This window comes from Bombus pyrosoma, linkage group LG7, assembly GCF_014825855.1.
Source record: "Bombus pyrosoma isolate SC7728 linkage group LG7, ASM1482585v1, whole genome shotgun sequence".
Lineage (NCBI taxonomy): Eukaryota > Metazoa > Arthropoda > Insecta > Hymenoptera > Apidae > Bombus > Bombus pyrosoma.
The window spans coordinates 14,625,498-14,646,900 of NC_057776.1; the positions used below are offsets into that span (position 1 = coordinate 14,625,498).

At 32.7% G+C, this 21,403-nt stretch overlaps 1 protein-coding gene across 1 annotated transcript in view; it reads left to right on the top strand.

Moving 5' to 3' along the window:
* LOC122569793 overlaps nt 1-21,335 on the top strand; it is a 103,907-nt gene extending 82,572 nt beyond the window's left edge. The window contains exons 2-4 of the mRNA XM_043731384.1: nt 1,759-1,951; nt 3,930-4,074; nt 9,467-21,335. Coding sequence (XP_043587319.1) covers nt 1,760-1,951; nt 3,930-4,074; nt 9,467-9,738 — 609 coding nt within the window. The 5' untranslated portion in view covers nt 1,759 and the 3' untranslated portion in view covers nt 9,739-21,335. The remainder of the gene's footprint in view (nt 1-1,758; nt 1,952-3,929; nt 4,075-9,466) is intronic.
* The last annotated feature ends 68 nt before the right edge of the window (nt 21,336-21,403 follow it).

Genomic DNA, 21,403 nt, shown 5'->3' on the forward strand with positions numbered 1-21,403 from the left:
CGGTGTCCATCTGTGTCCCACGGTGTCCCACGGTGTCCCACGGTGTCCATCTGTGTTTCACGGTGTCCCACGGTGTCCCACGGTGTCCATCGGTGTCCATCGGTGTCCATCGGTGTCCCACGGTGTCCATCGGTGCAGCCCAGTCTGGATCAGCCAAAATTCTCTTGGAGGCTTTTGGTGAATCAAACTGGACTGGTGCGTAGTTCTTAGCTTGGTATCATTTTCCAAAGATCAATCAACTGATTAATTTTTGAAAAACGATGCCAATTACCGGGTCTCACCACGAGGAGGTGACTACGCAAGAGACCCGCCCATGAGTTATTTGTGGTTAACAAACCTTCGCGATTTACGTCTGTACACGAGATAACCCCAAGGTCCAGTGAAGAGCCCAAGGATTGACAGTAACTCGAATATCTGTTTCGCCGTTCGAAACTTTCACGAGTCGCGGTCGATGGCGCCGACCGATGATGCATGACAGTGATCCACTGGTGATCTAGTCGTGGATTCAGCTCATAGGCCTGCAGCTTAACACACTTCAACTGAATAAGTGGGACTTGGGGGAGGACCACTGAACAGAATTACGAAGGCAAGGCCCCAACAGAACGAGTGGGGTCCCCCTCCACAGGGCCACTCGAACCGAATTACAGCTTAAATGTTGTAGATTAATGGTTTGACTGTTGTAAATTGATACCTTAAATGTTATTGTTGTTATTAAATTCGTAATTAAGTTGTTAATAAGTAAACAAAGGTTTCTTCTCGATCTTCACGTTACGAAGGTTCAAGCGAAAATGAGCTCGCGCACGAGTCGGATGTTCCTTATATACATGACGATCAACCGTTGACAAGGTTACGGATGATTAGTCGAAAGGTGACAGTGCAAAATGTTTTGATGCACTGATGTCATGAAAATTGATTTTTCCATTATAGCACAATCAAATTTAATTACTTCGAAATTTTTATTGTAAATTGACCCCTCCGACAATATGTTACAATAATCAGTTTTATAATTTTTATATTTTTTACCAGCTAAAACTAAATTTACACTTTTAAGGTACTATTTTTTCATTTGGAACTGTGTTAATCTATATTAAATGCCAGTTTATGAAAAGATTAATTTTATTATAATAACAAAACATGAATGTAACCAGTGGTCAAGAATGATCATTCATCCCAAAGGGAAAGAACTTATAGTTTAGTTTTTAATAATTGCAGACTTTTCCGGATACTTTTACAGGATTTTAAATTATTATATTTTACAACAATTTATAAATGTTCTTAACTTAATTCTAAGCATATACCATAGTTCATTAGTTAATTATTAAATATATAATTTTAATATGTTTTCGCACAACAACTCTATTTTACTTTTTACAACTACAGTATAATATAAGCACATATCCTCGTTTTCCAAAAAGGTGTCTATCAGATTCTGTGTAACGTGTTTTTTGTGTCTATCTGATATTGATTTCATTCTTGTGATATCAAATTTTTCAAATTATGCGGCGTCTAAAGACCTAAGACTTCATTATTATATAAATGCTATAGTAAATACATCGATGTATCAATACTTTTTCTAGCCACTGTCCATAATCTGATCGTGCAATCTTAACAATCTAGTTGAAATCATAGAAACGAACTTTTCTTAAAATTCATCTATGAATTACAAAAACACAGTGGTAAATTTACGAAATTTCAAGAAAAGCTTACTTGCATATATAATATTTTAATTATCACTAACGTTCGTCGACTGTTTTGCAGGATGATCGGTGCAATGCCTGCGGTGGCAGTTCGCCACGAACGTAAACGACAGGAAAAAAGATTAAAACGTCCTAGTCAGCTTTACCTAGGGGGCCAATGGATGCCACCGCCTCAAGGCTCACCGCCTACCCCCAGTCCTCATGGCCACAACAACCACCTGGAACCTTTACCCGAGTTGTATCTCTGTGGCAAGGTAATTTTTCGCTTAACGTACAAACATACGAACATATATACGTACGTACATCACAGTGATGGATATCGTCGCGCTAACATGACTATTTATTGATCTCAACTGACCATACGCTATACGCATCATGGGTACACTTTATGACAACACCAACGTTCGATTTCTGTGTTCTTGAGTTATTCCACTGTGTAGAATTTATGCGCGCCTGTGTGCCATTTATAGATTTGCATATCTTCTTATAATACGTACTTCAACGACTTGCCAGAACACTCGAATTATTGAAGCTCAGAATCAAAGTGATCGATTCTATTTTCTGAAATTTTTATGTTGAAAGAAATTGCTTAGAAATCAAGGTGATCGACTCTGTAATATTTACGACCAATCAAATATTTCTGAATATATTTTAAAGAAATGGAATCTAAAGAGAAATTTGTATGATTCATTAAATGTTATAAAACGAATTTTTCTCTGGATATTACACGCATATATTTTTCTGCTTATAAATTTTCCATAAATGTCTGCAAATCGATAATTGATATTTATTTTTTCGAAAATAAAAATACATTTAATCTCGATAGAACTGAGCAGTTTGCTCTCTGCGTGGATTAAGTAACGTTCTAAATAGATCCTGTGCTTTAGGAGAGTTCTGTGTTTTGTTAGAACAGTATTAAGATTAACAGATTAAAAATTAAGCATCGAGCAGCGAAAATCGTTTTGAGATTAATATTATAGTATGCATTGACAATATAAGTATGATTAAGAGATTAATTAAAAGAGTCCTTGACAGAGATTATATATAGATTTTGATAGACTTACCAGATGCACGACGTCAGTTACATAATACAGTGGATTGAAAGCTCAAGAAACAACAGAGTTACTAGAGTTACTATCCATTAAAATCTTGCACAAAATTTACCGATTACGTTATACACCTAAATATTTACGACTAAAATAATTAAAATAATAAAGCCTTGTAGTAGAAAAAAATAAGATCCTAGACAAATCATTCATGCATCTAATTTTTCAATTTTTTATCATCTTCTTATAATATTTTAATATGTCCTTGAAATAATAATTATTGAAATTCTTGAAAATATTTAAGATTATTAAAGGGCGTTGTTTTAATAGAATTAATTAAATGATTAGAAATAGAAGAATATTTTATACCTGTTGTCACGAAACGTTGCATACTTCACTCATCCGTCTAATCTTCCAATTTTTACATTAGTTTAACAATTCCCTATGCTTCTCTATATAAGTTCATATCCTCAAATAGTCAAATAGAAATGACCAGAACTAAAATATTTAAAAAATACGAAACAAATACAAGAAATAAAATGTAAAATCATGATTGTGTTAGCGAAATGCATAATTAATTCGAAGATGTACATAGAGAGTTTACGACACGCTTATTGCAAACGTACATTTAGTTAATAATATACAACATGATTAATGAATGGACATTGCTATAATGAATAATTGATTCTTCAAATACTTTGGTAATGTCCACGAATCGTACGTTTGCAGTGAATAATCGCAAAAAAGAAACGACTGCTACATTTATTTTCAGACTCGTTTCTGCTAACGTAGTTCTCAAATAGTTTGTACTATACGTTATATGTACGTAACATGTTCATAAACAATTTCTATATACGTTCAAATACTTTCGCAAGCCACTGTAAAAGGGGTAATGTATTTTAAAAACTGAATATATGTTATAACGTGTTTTGTATTACGCATATTATAATATATTCGTAAGAAGTTTCTGTTCAAATGCTTTCGTGATCCGCTGTATGAGCTTTAACGTATTTTAATTGTGAAAAGCAACACAGATCATCAGAATTATCCTATAACAGAGAATCATTCGAGAGAAACATTTGCAAAATGATGAATAATTTGCACCTTACACGTGGAATCACCAGCAGATGATTCCTATGACCGTTAGACGTGGCAAATGATTTAACAAGGACATTGTCGTTTACAGATATCGGGGCTACACGCGGTGGTGGTGTGCCTATTGTTAGGCGCAGTGGTGCTAGTCGTTGGTCTAGTCCAACTTGCCCCGGGTGCGACGACCACCGACCATAGACTCGCTTTACTCGTAGCGGGCAGCATTCTGCTTCTCCTAGGTGAGCCATTTTTTCTCAGCCCATGAAACCGTACCAAGGAAACTCTGAATTTCTGCCAGAACGATCACGAACGTTCGTGACGAATGTTCACCAGAGAATAATATAAGAGAATAATGGGTCAAAGAAATACATTCATCTCAACTGCAATGCACATGTAAAGAGAAGAATAAATTCCCAAGCATGTTGTAACTTCAGTTGTAATCTTATATAGTTAAAATGATTTTATGGAGTGATAAGGAATTTAAGTATATTGCAGCGAAATTAATTACGTCTGGAATTAGCATTTCTTTTCAAGCCTTCTTTTTACGCTCTGGGAACAAAGAATTTATTATTAATTATAGAAACACGCTTTTTCTGATATTTTTATAAAGGAGATGCAAGATCACTAATTGACCCAAGACTCATTAACATCAACTATATACGTCGGTTAGTTGGTTAATAACGATTTACCACGGTGATACACCGAGCGTGAAAGAAACAAATATAATAATACGGAGAATTTCAAGTTTGTATAATTTTCGTTTATTTTTAGTATAGGTACACGCAAATGAGTAATATGTTTTAGAGAACAATTTTGAAAATCGAAATAAATTATTTTTATATAGTAGCGCTAACAGAAAGCAAAGCAAAATTATACATAAATCGCTGGTTTGATGGATTTAATATGTTAATTATTATATATGTGTATTTTATAACGATTTAATTTCATTGTACAAACAGACGTATAATATTTTCAAAATAAAATATCATATCGTAAAATATAATCCCATTGAGTAATTAGGCCACATTTTTCCGCAGTTGAATACTCTCAAATAGGATCTATTATCTATCATGTAAGTTGATTTCAAGTAATTAGGCTACATATCTGTGGTAAAACGATAACGTTTTCAACACATGACATTTCGACTCATTATACTGCATAGTTAATTTCATCGAGTAATACATTGATAACGAGCGTAGGCTCAATATTTTCAACAGAATATTTAATTATATATTTAATTATGTATTCTCAACAGGATATGTAATTCCATTGACTAATTGGATTACGTCTACAGTTAAAATGTGACATTTTCAAAAGAATATATCACGGTAACATGATTTCATCAAATAATTCGAATGTACATATTTTTTGACAAAAATGTAATATTTGTAGCAAAATATTGATTTAAGATTTTAACATTCACTTATTACGAATTTATTATACGATACTACAGTTTGTAATTAAAATATTAATGAATATTCGTAAGATAACAAATCAAGGAAATATGTTTCATGATTATTCCTTTATTTGAATATTTTTCATATTGGACACAATTGAAAAATGCTAATTTAATAAAATGAAATGAAAAGGAAATGATACGAAGAAAAACAATTTTCAATGCATTCACCTTTTAAGTTTTGCAAATTCGTATCCCGCATCTCGTCGTGCGGCTCGTCCTATCGCAGCTCTGAATTCTGTAACTTTTGAACTTTAGAACCGCGAAGTTTATGCTTGGAAACTTGCGAACTGAATAGACTCAATCATACTAAATACTAACACGCCTTTGCAAAATTTCAAGCGTTTGTTAACCAGTATTTATGTTCGTTGCAAATGCTTAAATAACAATTCAAACTTGTATAGTATACCAAACAGTTACAGTTACAGTATACCAAACATTGTTCTCAAATCTCGCATAGGAAAATAAGGAACGAATGAAGTTATTTAAAATATCGTGATATTTTGTCTTCTTCGTTTTATTGTTTCTGAGGTTGATCTCTAGGTCGGCGGTTGAGGAAGGCTGCTAACCGCCCTCGAGAGAAAGTTGCTAACGAAAAGTATCGTACCTGAGAAAAACCATATTTCTCCTATCTTTCTATAATAGGTAATAATAATAATATCCTTCGGACAGGGTCTTTGTGTAGCGGGCCACGGGAAAGAAACAATTAGAAAGTTTACTGCCGAGTACCGCTACATTTCTTTTGACCATTTCATATCAATAGATATAGTATACTGATTAATAGAAGAATAAAAATAAGATATTCTAAAATTATGTCCCTCTATTTAACGCTCGTACTTGAAACAGATGCAACTTTTATTAAAAGTTCTATTAATATTTTACTTTCAGAAAAAGTTTCCAACGATATTAAACGTTTATCATGATCGTCCTCTGAGATTATATTATTAAATCTCCTACACAAAAATGTAGGAAAAGCGAAGTGCTTCTGATGAAATATTCACGTTCTTTTATTTATTGAAATTTTAATAAAATATTCCGAATGTTTTGCTATTGAAATAATGGAATTCGCATACAAACTCGTTTTATTTATTTTATAGTTAGCAATGAGATATTATACAAGACAATGCCGAGGTAATAAGATGCAGTTTGGAAAGAACTTTCTCTTCTTCAGAGATTTTATGACAAAATCATATTACTGTGAGCTATCCATTCAGAATAATCAAGTTAACGTCGTTTAACATCGTGGTCGGAATAGAAGTGATAGCTGTTCTTTGACTTAGCTAAAAGGAATACCTTCAAGGATACGAATATCCTCCGTATAAAACGTTAAATACATTTATCGTCACGAATTTATACAACCTTGCAATGGAAATGTTTAACAAAGTTCTTTAAACAAAAAATTAATTTTATTATAAGTACGCTGCAAATGTTTATAAACACATCTGAGATTAAAATACGCTTGCATATATATAAAAATTGCGTGAGTTTCACAGACGAGATGAAATAGTTTCATTAAAATTCCCTCAAAAAGTATAATTCTAAACAAACAAAAAAAGAATAAAAATTAGCTGAATTTTCTCTGATAGAATAAAATCCAAAATTGTCTTGTATCCTTTTGCATTTTTATTCGCTCCAAAAATTTTTACAAAATCAATTCGTGAACATTCTCAACAGCTTATTAAAAGTACTTACCATATTTAGGTCGACTCAAACTTTTTTCGACAAACATTTTCAGTTTTCCATAAAATTGATCGTTTTTTCCCCAACTGCTTAGAAATCCATGTACGTATAAGTGAATAGAAAATTCTGATAGAACATAGTCACTTTAAAAGAAATTGTTCCCTTGTTTACTTCTCTACTTCTAATTACATTCTCCTTAAATGAAACACTGAGAGCGAAAGTGGACTATGCCACGTTTTTTCTGAATTGTGAGTTTATTAATTTATTCCAGTAAGCTACATTGATCGTAGAAAAGTGGCAAAACTTATTTTTGCCAAATCAAACTCGAATAATATAGCAAAATTAAAATTGTTGCGCTAAATATTTCGTAGTTGTCTATCTATTTTTAAAAAGTATTTATAAAAGTAAAATTAAAATAAAAAAATTTTTTAAAGTAAAAGAATTAAAAGGAGAAATTAAAATGTCGAATGTTATTACGAAAAAGAAGTTTCTTGTCACATACGTTTAAACAGCTAAAAAATTTCACCAAATGTCTAAATTGGACAAATTGTGAATGTAAATTATTAAACAAAAAAAAAACATACGTTTAAGTGCAGATCGATTGGACGTAATAGCAAGAATCTCTATAACATTTTCATGAACGATAAAGTTGACCGATGAAATTCACATGCATCAATATTATCAACACGAGGCCATGCTCGTAAACTTAGCAACAGATAAAGCGGTTGTTTCGGAATTAAATTGTCAAAGTACGCTGCATAGAGTATTAATTACACAGTATAAACGCGAAATATATTGACGCGTAGCCCGAAATTTATAGTAGAAATTTTGATCGAATTTTCGTTACACTAAACTAATTACATTCCAGCCTATGAAAATTACCACAACGTAAACCAGTAAAGCTCATTTTCATCGTCAAAGTTCCGTTAAATGAACAGATCTAAATTTTATGTTGTATTGAAAATATGTATAGCAGATCAACATGTATAATCAAATAATGCATTTTAAAAATGAAATGGTTTGTATTTGAAAATTTTATTGGGAAGATTTATAGATTGTTATAGATATTTGAGGCAAATATAGAATATATAAGTATATAAAGATATAAGAAAAGTAATTTAAATTTATAATTTAAATTTAACTTAGACATTATCTTCTCAATTCACTTAAGTATCAAAGAAGTTTCTTTACGCGTATCATACGTGCAACGCTTCACAGTGGACGATCCTGGTATTTGTCAGCCGCTCAGTAACTTGTATTCTTCGGTATAAATATAAAATGTATAGAAATAACAAATAAAATCTCTGATTAACAAATGTCATATTCTAATTCTAAATTATATCTCAGTCTTTCGAATTTTGTAATTTTTTTAATTAAACATTCATTGTTCACATTGTAAATTCAGTAATACGTATCCCTAAGAAACTATTTATATTAATAATAACATAAGATATGGAGCAAAACAGAAACTAGGAATATTATTTAGTATCAATTTTTAGGATTAAAATCGCGAGCAACAGAAAATATAAAAAATAAATATCCACCGTATAAAATAATTATATCACTATTATTACCATTACATCAGTATCATTCGTACTTATAAAAGTTTAACGCTACAACTATCAGAGTAGTCGAACTGACCAATCCATAATTTTTTATGAAGATCGTTTATTTATATCGCGGTACATTTTTAGAAATTCTTAATGATCATTGGTAAAGTAAATAGATGAAGACTTGTCTATCAGCTTATTTGTGTTTTTTTCATACTCCTGCTATTTTAATGCCCGTAATTCGTTGTAAAATATTACACTTTAGTATAGAATTAGTCTAGTTCTAGTCCGATACTTTTAGTGCTGATATTTCTAGCAAAAAATAATGATAAAACTTATTACACTTTTTATCAAATCTTAAAGTTTCCTTTAAAGATTTGTTTATGAAAGTTGTGTAGTGTAATTACCAAATTACGAATCGAACAATGTTCATCGAGAAGAGTTTCGTTCTGCTTGATATTTGTAACGATCCCGCTTTAAAATTCCAAAATTAAACACCTACATTTCTCGAAGGTCGAAGTGAGTTACGAGTAGCTAACTTACAATTAGTTTAATAATCCTCAACGGTGAAACGATCCTATAAAATACCATTATATCGAAAACTCGATGATCTCCAGGCATTATCCTCGCGTTATGTATAGCTTTCCTTTAACTGCATTTTGATTCGCTTTGTACAAAGTTTATATTTTAATCGTCAGTAGTTCCAACGTTAAACAGTCAAACTACCTCATAAAATGTCATCGTAACAAATATCCAATGATCATCCTTTGAATGATCCTAATGATCATTATGTACCCTTCCGTATTCCTCTCGTTCTTGATCCATTTCGTACAACTTTCACATTTTAGTGATCAGAAAAAAAGAAAGATAGGAAAATACTAGTGTTAAATGGTAAAACGATCGCATAAAGTGTGCCAATGACTAACAAAACTCAATGTTTTTTAGGTATCATACTAGCCGGTGTTAGATGCTACGTGTTGCACTGTGTGCCATTACCAAGCGAGTCACCCATTGCAACTCCACTTCCGCCTCCAGCTAACGATCAAGCTGGACTTCCACGAGGCACGCTGGACCTGCTGGTGGGCCATCAGAATCAACCAGAAACCGACGCGTTGATGCACACCGATCACCATCATGAACACCATTCCCATCATCATCACCACGCAAACCATAAGAAGAAGCGTAGCTCCCAAGGCTCTCACTCCGACGAAGCCTAATGATCGACGTCAGAGAAACCGGCTAATTAATTGGATCCGGTTAGTCGATGATGAAAGTACATCCGCTGATAGAGAGAAACTCCTCAGGCGTTCCAGACTTAAATTAGAAAGAGAAAGGAGAAAAGAATGGTGAAGATAAGGAGAGGGAGAATGAGGAGAGAAATTGGACAACGTATAAATCGAAGCTTTTGAAAGGAAAGTGAAACGGAGAATAACCGTTGAAGACAGTCTATACATCGTGTACATTATACTCGATTCTTTTATCTTTTGTAACTTTCTATATATATATAATTATATATATATAATTATATAATATAAATATATATATATATATATATTATCGACATGTAATGCGTAACGTGTACTCAGCTTGAATCGTCGCTGAAGAAAGTGCACTTTTCTATCCTGTATGCTGGGTGTTCGAGCTTTATCCGATCCACGATATCACTTCATTGGCCGTTGATATTTTACCTCTACGTAAACGAAATGCAAACTGTTTGCAATGTTATGCTATGTTTCGTAGCGAACCATTCTTTCGGTTACTTCTGGATGCAAACTGCGAAACGTTGAAGAATTCCACATAGAGATAAGGGAATAGGACGGGGTAACTTTGTTATCGCACTTTCTCTGGTCAAAGTCAGTCGACACAAATCCTTGAGATATTGCGAACAAGTCTTTATCTTTTTATGTGTACTTGAAGCCAAGAACATTTTGCTTAAAATTGCTATTTTGTTCATTCCTGCTCGAAATGGAAGAAAGAACTCTATGAATATCGATGTAAGATTCTTCTATATTACTTTATGGTTTACGTACGTTTCAGGAGGTTCTATTTAACTCTGTTGCGACAATCAAGTTGTTTCTTATCTTTTTTCAATCTGTTTCTTATTAGTAGAAAAATTTCTTAAATTTATGGAAGATAAGAATCGTTGTACGTTAAAAGGTTCTGGTTTTAATTTTGCGCTAAAACGCGTCGTAAAATTCTAGGAGTCTCTTATTTATTGAAACGAGAGCGAGATTGACATACAGAAATATTTCTCTGACTTGTTGTTATTACACTGGAAGATGCTTAACATCGTCTAAGTGGATTTAACGTGAACGTAAGTGGATTTGAAACCTTCTTCAGGTTTCTAAGAAGTAATCAACAGTTATGGTTCTTCTACGATGGCAGGAATAAATTGAAATACAGAGCGAACAGAAGAAAAGAAATTGCCAAACCGAACACCCTGCATTCAATCTAAAACAGTTCGTTATCACTATGAAAGACTAATTCCTTCTTCTCGAAAACCAAAGAAAGCTCTGTACAAAAAAAGAAAAAAAATAATAACAAACGTGTATACATAGAATAGATGCATTATATATATATATATTTCTCATGCGACTAAATCGGAACGTTGTACGCACGAGCATAATGAGACAGAGGATAACAACTATGAATTATTGAAGACGCGCAAAGAAGAAGAAGAATCTCGAGAAATATTGGAATATCGTTAAAAGAGGAAGGACATTTCGTTCAAAGAAGAAAGAGGAAAGGGGTAAAACTTGATTGAAAGAAATCTAATGAATTTAACAAATCATCCGAGTAATGCTCTTAAATCTGATAAGAAATATTAGGAAAAGTTGTTAAGTATAATTTTTACGTGCCAATCTAAAAGTGACAACTTCTATGTAGATGATTCAGTTGCATTTGTAGCAGCACGAAATGATTGTATCGTATCGTCTCGAGTATTCTCTTTTTGTAACGCTATGTTCCTCGGTAGCTTGACATATGTGTTAATCATTATACATAACGCGCGCATGTGTGTGTGTGCAAATGAAAATTCTAGGATAAGTATCGATATTAAAAAGTGTTTTAGAAGTCTAAAAGAATTGGCCTAGCGTCGGTAGTTTTACGGATATTTAGATATTTTACTGGCAGACATTTTTTGGATTTTAAAGATCATCGCCTTGAATTTTCATTGAATTTCAATTGTTTAAGGTATTTATATTATTTGACAAACATATCTAGTCTGTTGGATCTGTTCGTAATGTACTAAATGGCCCATAATATCTCGCACGAGTTATTAATATCATACACTTGAATATTTTAAAATCAATATTTTAAAGTCTTGATAAATTATTATTGTACCCTAGGGAAAGCTAATAATTTACGGCGAAATATCAGTCGTTATCGAGCAAATGAAGTTCATTCGTATGGTACAAGTAAAATTTGTCTGTTAAAAAGTCTGTTCCAAAAAATGACTTATTATTATGTTAGATATTTATTGTTTTAAACCAAGAAAATTTTTGTATGATATTTTACACAGTCGTGATATATGGTCCATTCTGTATATGACAGAACTAGGGCACCTGTTTATTAAGAAATGCTTTTATTCTACCATACCATAATTCATCAGAAACTTATGGCGTATTTTATAGGGAAAGAAGTAAAGGAAGTGAAATTTGAAAGGGATTCTGGCTAAAAAGAATTCTATTTGAGCTTATCTCGGTAATCATTCAACATTTTCTACTTTCCGATGTTGAATAATTTTGATACCACGAAGTCGAAGGAACTTCAGAGAAGAATCTATTATACAAAATAAATTATTAAAAGTAAAAGCAGTACACATGAAGCTGTAAACGTAAAAGCTTCGAATAAAAATTTGAAAATGTCTTTTCTCCCCAAAATATAATACGCTTGATTATTTTGAGAAATTATTGAAGAATGTACAAAACAAATATTTCAAGAACATTAGATTTCTTCGTGTTTACTTGTTAATTTACAAACTAACTGCTTGTAAATAAACTTGATTATTTCCTAATAACAATTTTCTTCTAATAAATACAAAGATATTCGTTTCTAACAAATGAAGTTCCTTCGAACGCACACGATCATTCGTGGTGTCATTCACGATTTCAACTATGGGAATACAGTTTAAAATTCACGATATGATTCTACCTCTGTCTTGAATTTCGTCTTTCGTGAGAAACTTCTGTCTCGACCAATCGCGTATGTGGTAGGTAGGCCTATTAAAACGTACTGTGGTCGTTCCGTGAACAACAAAAATTTAAAGAATAAAATGGTACTTAGAATGTTCGTAGCACGTTGGTATTTCATAGAAACTGTTAGATTGATTTTTATATGTATATCGTTACCTTTATCGATAAATTTCTGTCACGACCAATTAGACGATTACAATAACTATTCTACATTCAGAGAAATTCGATCGTATGATTTCTATATTTCGATACACGACAGAAGTATAATTACGTGATATAAGGTAACGTGTATTGATACGATAATTGAGCGATTGAACATTTGATTTCCTCGGTGAACTTCATCTCAAAAGAACTTTTTTCATTGTTTCACACCTTAAACAGGTGTTCGGATAATGTGTCAGGAATAGACTGCGGATGTTTATGCATTTATGGAAAATTTAAAGTGCACAAGTATACAAAATGTATATCTACTGCTCTACCGAAGATCCAATGTTTGAACGGTTACATTATCTGAATTGGTCAGAAAGTTTTTGACTATTTCGAACAATATAAAAATTTCTCTTCAGTTTTGGTACAGGCGGTGAAGAAATGATAAAATTTGTAGAACATTGAATTTACGAGATTTTGGTCTTAAAGAGGAAGAAGTTATTAAATGTTAAAGAAGTTATCTTGAAGAAGTTATTAAACAGGAAACGGGTAATGTGAGACTATCGCTATAATTGTATAATACAGTAATTTCAGTTTAGCCAGACACGACGTCGGCTCTAACTGATAAAAATGTTGTCAGTGACGTTTCTAAACCCGACGCTGAGAATTCTTTTTCAGCATGAGAAATGTAACGAGAATGGAAACGAAGGTGTTAAAAGTACTTATATATTTATGACATTAAGACAAAGACTTACTGTTACATAATTTGAAGTAGAAACAGAATTCAATACAACTTTGTTGAACGTGTTAAAAACTTTATAGATACGATTTAGAAAGCAGGCAAGACATGGTATTCGTAGATAAATAAAAGATATCACGTTTGTTGTGAACTAAAATAGTACAAGTGTGACAAACTTTACAATGCGAGAAAAGGTGCTTCTAAATATTAAAACTTAATAGTATACATACTCATAAGAGAAATGAATGACAACAATCTTTAAACGAGTACTTGTTTACGCAAAAATTCGATTTTATCTCGTTTTTGGAAACATACGCTTGTACGACTTTCCCACTAAGTCCTTCGGTTGTGTTCATAAAGTTTACATGAACATATAAATTTTCATAAATATCCACAGTTTAATCGTGAAACATGATCGAATAAAACTGGAAATCGCGTGCCTGTTCATAGACGAAAAGTGGCAACACATTGGTAAAAGAAGAAAAATAGAGCTAGAAATTGCAACTTTTTTAGACACGACGTGTATGTTAACGATTCATCCGCGTCATTCTCGAAGAGCCTTGTACGTGAACTGGCGTTGCGTACCGATTCGAGAACAAAGGAGGGATATAAAAAGGAAGGAACGACACGGGGATGAAGAAACGATGACAAAAATTACGGAACGTCGCTATGAGCTATTTACAACACCTTGTCGATAAATGTAACTCAGCACCTGCACCCGACTTCGATGTTATTTTTTCGAGGGAAAATTTTCTGTGCGGGAGAGGGAATCGTAGCGAGTAATTTTTCCGATGATCTTACGACGCAACGTAAAACATGCGATCTAGATGTGTCTTTCGAGTAACAAATATTTAAATTATCTATTTACACTGCAATATTTATACTTAAAAACAGTTATAAATTCTTCTGTGCCCGTGTGTCGAGAAGACTTTTTCGTAGGAATTCACTTTTTACGAATATTCTATGCGAAGAAAAAATGGATAGAAGCGAACCATAGCGATCTTTTAAAGTCGACTTACGCAGAAGCTTCAACTTTTTAGAATTCTATTGATTATAGCGTTGTATATTAAACAGCTATCTAGATTTACACCTATGGAACTCGATAAAAATTACGAACAGATATAAATAACGTTGACTATAACGATTTTTATTGTCATCTCCGTTTATAATTCTGTATCATTGATTTCGAGCGTAGTGCAATGTACTTCACTTGATACAACCCTCTATTGTATATATTTACAATGTTTAATTTGTCACGAAGCGGCATGCTTTATTTCAAATGGAGAGATATTTTATCAAATTTTAATTACCCCATCCAAGACGATGTAAAAATTGGAAAAAAGAGAACGTTAAGAAATTGTTCCTCTAGATATTACAATATCGTACTGTATCTAATTTTTCGCCTACTGTCGTAGACAGCCAGTTTACTTGTTAATTGATGACACAATCTTATATAATAAAAACTCTTCTCGAGGCGCAGGCGTGCACGTTCGACTACCGTTCGGGTCCACTTAAAGTTATTACAAAAACGTTACACCGATATATGTATATGAGAACAGTTGTAAGTTATTTTACAAAGCGTTGGGCACTAGGTGAACGAGGAAGAAATTCCACAAGAATAATCTCCAAGTTTCAGTTCTCACTCACCTAGTGCTAGTGATATATAATAATATAGTATAATATAAAATATAACATAATATAACATAACATAACATAACATAATATAACATAACATAACATAACATAATATAATATAATATAACGTAATATAATATAAAATAATATAATATATTATAATATAATGCATATGCATAAAGAAAACAAAAAAGTATATATACATACTCTTAATATAATAATAGCGGTACACGCACGAATCATCTCTGAACTAACTAAGGTATCTGTACGTAACTGTAAGCCACTAAGCTTAAGTACAGCGATATACGAGCATGTATAACAAGCTCGACAACCTTCCGTTTAATGCGATCTGTGTAAATAGTTTCGTAAACTAATTTAAGCTCGCTGGTAGACACACCGTACAACTGGGATTTTTCTATGCGCGCGCGCTATCTTTCAACTTTTTTACTGTGTTTTGCGCTCTTTTTAAGGTTTGATAATGCTCTGTCGAATCGTCGTTCGCGAATCGAGAGGCGAAGATATCGTTAAAACGCGTCTTTTTCACATTGTTTGTCGACGATTCTTCCAGTGAATCATCGTGTATGGGGTATTTCGCTTAATTTCTATACTTAAGATGATTCCAATTGCTATTAACGACGGCGTGAGAAAATAATCATAATGATAGTTGGTTCTATACGAAGAAGATTGTACAAGGATATATTATATATATTATATAATATACAGGAATACATTTTCGCCTTCGTTAATTTGATCGAACAAGAGAATATATTTTGGCGAAGGAAATACTGAGTTTAATTAGAAAATGAAATTACATGATTTCGCGAATAGATCAAGCGATCAAGTGATTAATTTTACAAGCTGAAAGTACAAGAAAGTAACAATGTTAGAAGTATATTTGTCTTTTGAGAAGTCGAATGTTGCCACGTGCTCGAAGAATGAAACTAATAAATTTACAGAAATCCAGCCGATATATTTTTACTTCTCGCATATAAGATAAAGAAAGAAAGTAGCAACTGAAGCAGAAATGATTCTTGCAAAATTACAATCATAAAATAAAGTAACTCGTGTCAAAAGTATGTTTTTTGTATCGCCAGTAGCAAACGAATTAACGCGTTCAATGCGACGCACAAAAGCGAAATGGGTCCCTGGTGGCTGAAATCGATTTTTCTATAACACGTGTCCATTTATCCAGACGTCTTCATCCGCAAGACGATGGGAAGTTCCGACGACGCACGTTCATGTCTTCCGCATTGAATGTGTTAAATGAAATACCCTGTATACGAGTCCATTGCATTTGAATCGATCCTCGATCCCTACGATCGATCATGTACGAATTACGCTTACTTGCAGTTCGTTGCTTTCCTGCGCTGATTCTTGAATTTCGCCAATTAGTTAAACAAACAAAGGGCAATTTTGATATTTTCAGTCGACAGTTGCGACAATTGCTGTCACTACGCCAAACTATTTTATAATCGTGAACATTGAACATTTTTAAGGTTTCTAAACGATATTACGCTTACGATTGATTGATTGCTTTGCTGTGATGCTTTGTGGAAGCTTGTTTGTTCCTCACGCAGAATGTTTCATCGCTAGAAGGTTTCTGCTTTCTACGAAGCGTTTCTATTTTTTATTATGTATGGTATTATTGTGCGTCCAAAATTAATTAATCCGAGTGTAAATAATGTAACATGATCGTTTTTGAATACGCTAGATGTTAGACGAAAATTCTGTGCTTTTAATTTTACGTTCTTTATACATAAATCGTGATCTTGAAAATTGAGATATTTCCCACAACCGAAGTGCGCTTTGGTTTTTCACCATTTTGATTCGCTGATTCTTCGGTTGTTCGTCTATTCTAACATTGATTCTGAATCTTAAATTTCTTTTAAAGCGTTTCTAATGTTACTTACATACTGTACGTATTACCGTAGGGAACAAAAGAAATCGTTTGAACAACTTTATCAGCATTTTTATTCAGCTACAACACAGAAACAATACAGTTAAACATGCATATCATTGAATTATATCGTAATCAGAATGCATTATTTTAAAAAATCGTACATCGATGCTGTAGATAAGCTGAAAGACGATGCTATAGAAATATCAATTAAAAGCACAGAATTTTTGAGTTGAGAGTTGACACTTCATAAGAGAAAATAATATAGAAGAAAAATGATTATGTGCAATTAAAGGATTTACGTCTTGTTATCTATACAGCCTTGCGTGGTTAATTGATTTTGGATAAAAAATGTCGATTTTTAACCCTTAACGACAGATGCTCGTATTTTTCCTGTTATCACAAACGTGTTTTCTCGCAGATTAATGATTTTATTTTTAAAATCACTATGTTTTAAAAGCTTTGAATAATTATATATATATATATTTATTTATTTATTTATAAAAATCTTTTACAATTACAATATATATATATATACTTGCAAGTATTTAAAAAAATACAGCTTCTAAAATTCTCCACCAATTTGTGATAATGAAATAAACACTCAGATTCTCCTCGAGCATGTGTTTGTAATTAAGGGTTAATCATCTGCTGTATCTTACTAACCAAGATTAATATCGTTATGCTCTGCGAGTTCATTCATTTCGAATCTCTGCTACATTAAGTGATATCTATCACCACCATAGTTATACAAAAGCTATTATAATATTTCGTTACTGTTACGTAACATTTTCATCCTTCGGGTTTTCGTTTTACTTATATTAATAGCGCCGTTGGTCCGAACTAGAAGCTAAGAAGCTACGTTTAATTTACGGGTTATCGTAATCTCTAGGAATAACTGCGTTAACGTTCTTTCAGATAGTACGAAAAAAAGAATAAGAAAAAAACAAAAAAAAAAAAGATGGATTTAGCGTAACACATTGCGACAAATATAACGGAGCCTATGTACGGAATATCTTGGACACTGTTGAGCAACTTCCAACAGACTATAATTAAGTAAACGTGAAAGCAATAAGAATATCGTGTCGTTATACTTCTAACTTCTGACTATCATCGGCTATCTTGATTTTTTAGTTTTCGAAACGTTAAATACAGTGAAACCCTCGTATTATAAAACTGTATATAGCAACGAGCACGATATATGTACATACGATTGAATTTAATTTATTAATCAGTCGCATAAAACAATCGATAACGAGACAAATCAACCGAAATATATTAATAATGATTATACGAGCCTCTCGCAAGCCGAACTAATGAAACAATTCTACTTTTTCACGATTTCATAATTTTATTACATACGTATACGATTAATATTCAATTGTCAAGAGATAAATAGGTTTCAGTCATGTTCTTAAAAGTATGAATTTGTATAAAAAGTAACAATCTAATGATAACGATGAAGCCAATGCGACATAACGCTATTGATAATATATTGTTCAAATAATCATCTGCTTTGGATGATCCTCAAACACTATTCTTTCTAGTCTTTCGCAATGGGTTTCTCTAATATTATGAACCCTTGATGATGGAATTTAGGAATTTTCTACCTAATATCATGAGATCTTGGTGAAACACGAATACGGGAATTTTATTGTATTTGCGTGCAGAAGAAGAAATGCTTTTTCTTTCGTAACGAATCGTCCAAGATACTCCAAGATCTTTATCATTGTACTCTAGTTGCCCTAAAAAGTCGACGACGGTAGGAAATCGGGAGTAAAACACGTTCGCCATGCAAAACGTTCAGAAAACTCCATTTCTCGTGAGATTATGTGATCTTCTAGCTTCTAAAAAAAAGTCTGTTATATTTTATGTATATACACATTCGCCTCGGGTCTCTGTCGGGTGATCATTCTCCGTGTCTTTTAAGAAAATGCGATGGGCAAACATGGCACACTCAACGAAATCGTGAGAGGTCTGGCTACGATTGTACGCGAATTTTGTTTAACTTCGTTCGTTAAAACGGGACTTCAATAATGAAAAAGTATGAGTCCCCTCGAAGATCGATGCTTAAGCGAATCACGACCAATTGCAAGTTGAAAATCTTTCAGCTGAGAGAGTGTGAGGGAGAGAAAGAGAATGAGAGAAAGAGATAGATAAACGACGAGAGGTGAACTTTTCAAATTTACCTGAGATATACACATATACATATATCTATATATGTATGTATAATTTATTATCGCTAGGAAGTATCCAAACGCTTTAATTAATCTGTAATAACGATTCATGACTGTTGTTGCATAATATAATAGTAATACGATTAATGATGGATTACTGACTAAAAGCGATATCTTTATATCTTTTATTATATTTATTTTCCTACGCAGTCAGACAATTTTGGTTATTCGTTAAAAATATTTACCATCAACGAATTGAAATTATTCGTCGACATACGACGAGTTTTAATTATCATTACTCGAATTAATCATGATAGTCTTTCTACGTGTATATATTTCATCTATATTCCATATATATTTTGGAAAGTAGAACCTTTTTAATAATTATACAAAATTTAAAAATACAGAACTATCTATATAACAAAACTTCCGAATGACATAACGAATGACAAGTTCTTGTTCGCATATTAATTTCGAACGGTTAATTTTACCACGTAATGGTAATGATAAAACCACAAACTCATATTTGCTCCTTTCATTTATAATCTTGCAATTAAATTACATTCCGACGAAAGCAAACAAGTGTTCAGGATACTTCCGAGCGATGTTAACATATGCATATGCGTAATGTATATACATTAATATGCACATATATGAATATGTTAACATATATGCAACAATATACATATAAATATGTGTGTATATATACATATATATATACAAGAATAATATATATATATATACGCTACTTCTTCGGTATAATATTTATTGTACGTTTACACACAAAACCATACGCACGTATCGCATGAAAGTTAGGTTCATGCAGGTTACGATTATCGTGCAACCTTCTTATCGCACATTCGGCTCGATAATTACCTGGTAACATAACGGGACTTCGCATGCATGAACGACATGATCATTTTTCTTGTCGCATCCGAGCTCGTCGTAACTTCGTGCGTGAAGTTTCGTGACAGTACTCAGAAGCCGCTAGGGCCTTTGATTCCTTTCCGATTGTACGCGATCATGCACGAAATAACGTGGACATAACGAGGCTGTAACGATGTTACGATAGCTATCGACTATAATTTCAAAATTTCCGGATAAGATTATTTTAAAAATGGTATATCGACGATTGACTTTTTAAACAAATTTTCACGCTTCCCTGGAATCGATGTTTCTCGTTTCTTGTTTTCCAAGTAGAAGCGAAGAGTAAAGTTTTCCCGACTAAAATGAGAATTAATTGAATTACTTGACACTTTATTAACAACAAAGGGAATGAAAATATTTTATTAATATAACAAAGGTAATTCAAAATTGTCACAAATCAAGAAGGTGCTACAAGCATCGATTTCGGAAAACTTTTTAGCTTTTTTTCGTCTTTGTGCTTTTACTTAATTCTGTAAAAAAAGGCGAAGAAATAAGAAAGAAGCGAACGTTCGTTTAGATGAACGATGACCGTTTACATAGAAACGCGAGGAATTGAGAAAATTTTATAAATAAAGCGAAGAGATTAACTCACAGCGACAATATTAATATTGAAACAATTCTTCCACAGAAATCTAGACTTCAGGTTGATCTAAAAATATTCCAATATCGTTCACGTTATTTCGCGCGATCCTTAGTTCGAATGCAAGTGTCAAAGGGAACTGTTTATTTCAAAGATGCGGGCGTTGATAAATCGAAAGGACTGTACGGTTTTATGCAGATCATTACAGATTGTCATTCATTCGATAGTTTCGTTGAAAGCTCTAGCCAGGGAGGCGAGCGTTTGTCTCCTAAGGTACGTGATAATGATTTTTGGAAAGACTGAATTATTTCTTAACTTTATGAGAACGTGAACACGGAATTACGACGAAACTTGAGGTTTGCACGGAAATGTGTCGCAATTATTACGCATGGAGGGCCTCAAGTACTGTAACCTTGTATGTGATTCTACAGTAAAGAAGAAAAATCGTAAATAACAGAAAAAAAAAGAACTCTACTGCTATTGTAACTTTCAGAGTTTAATAAAACGTTTTCACTAACAGAGGGGGAATTCCAATTACGACAACCTATCTGTGAAATAAAATACGCTGAAAAATTATCCTTTCGCAG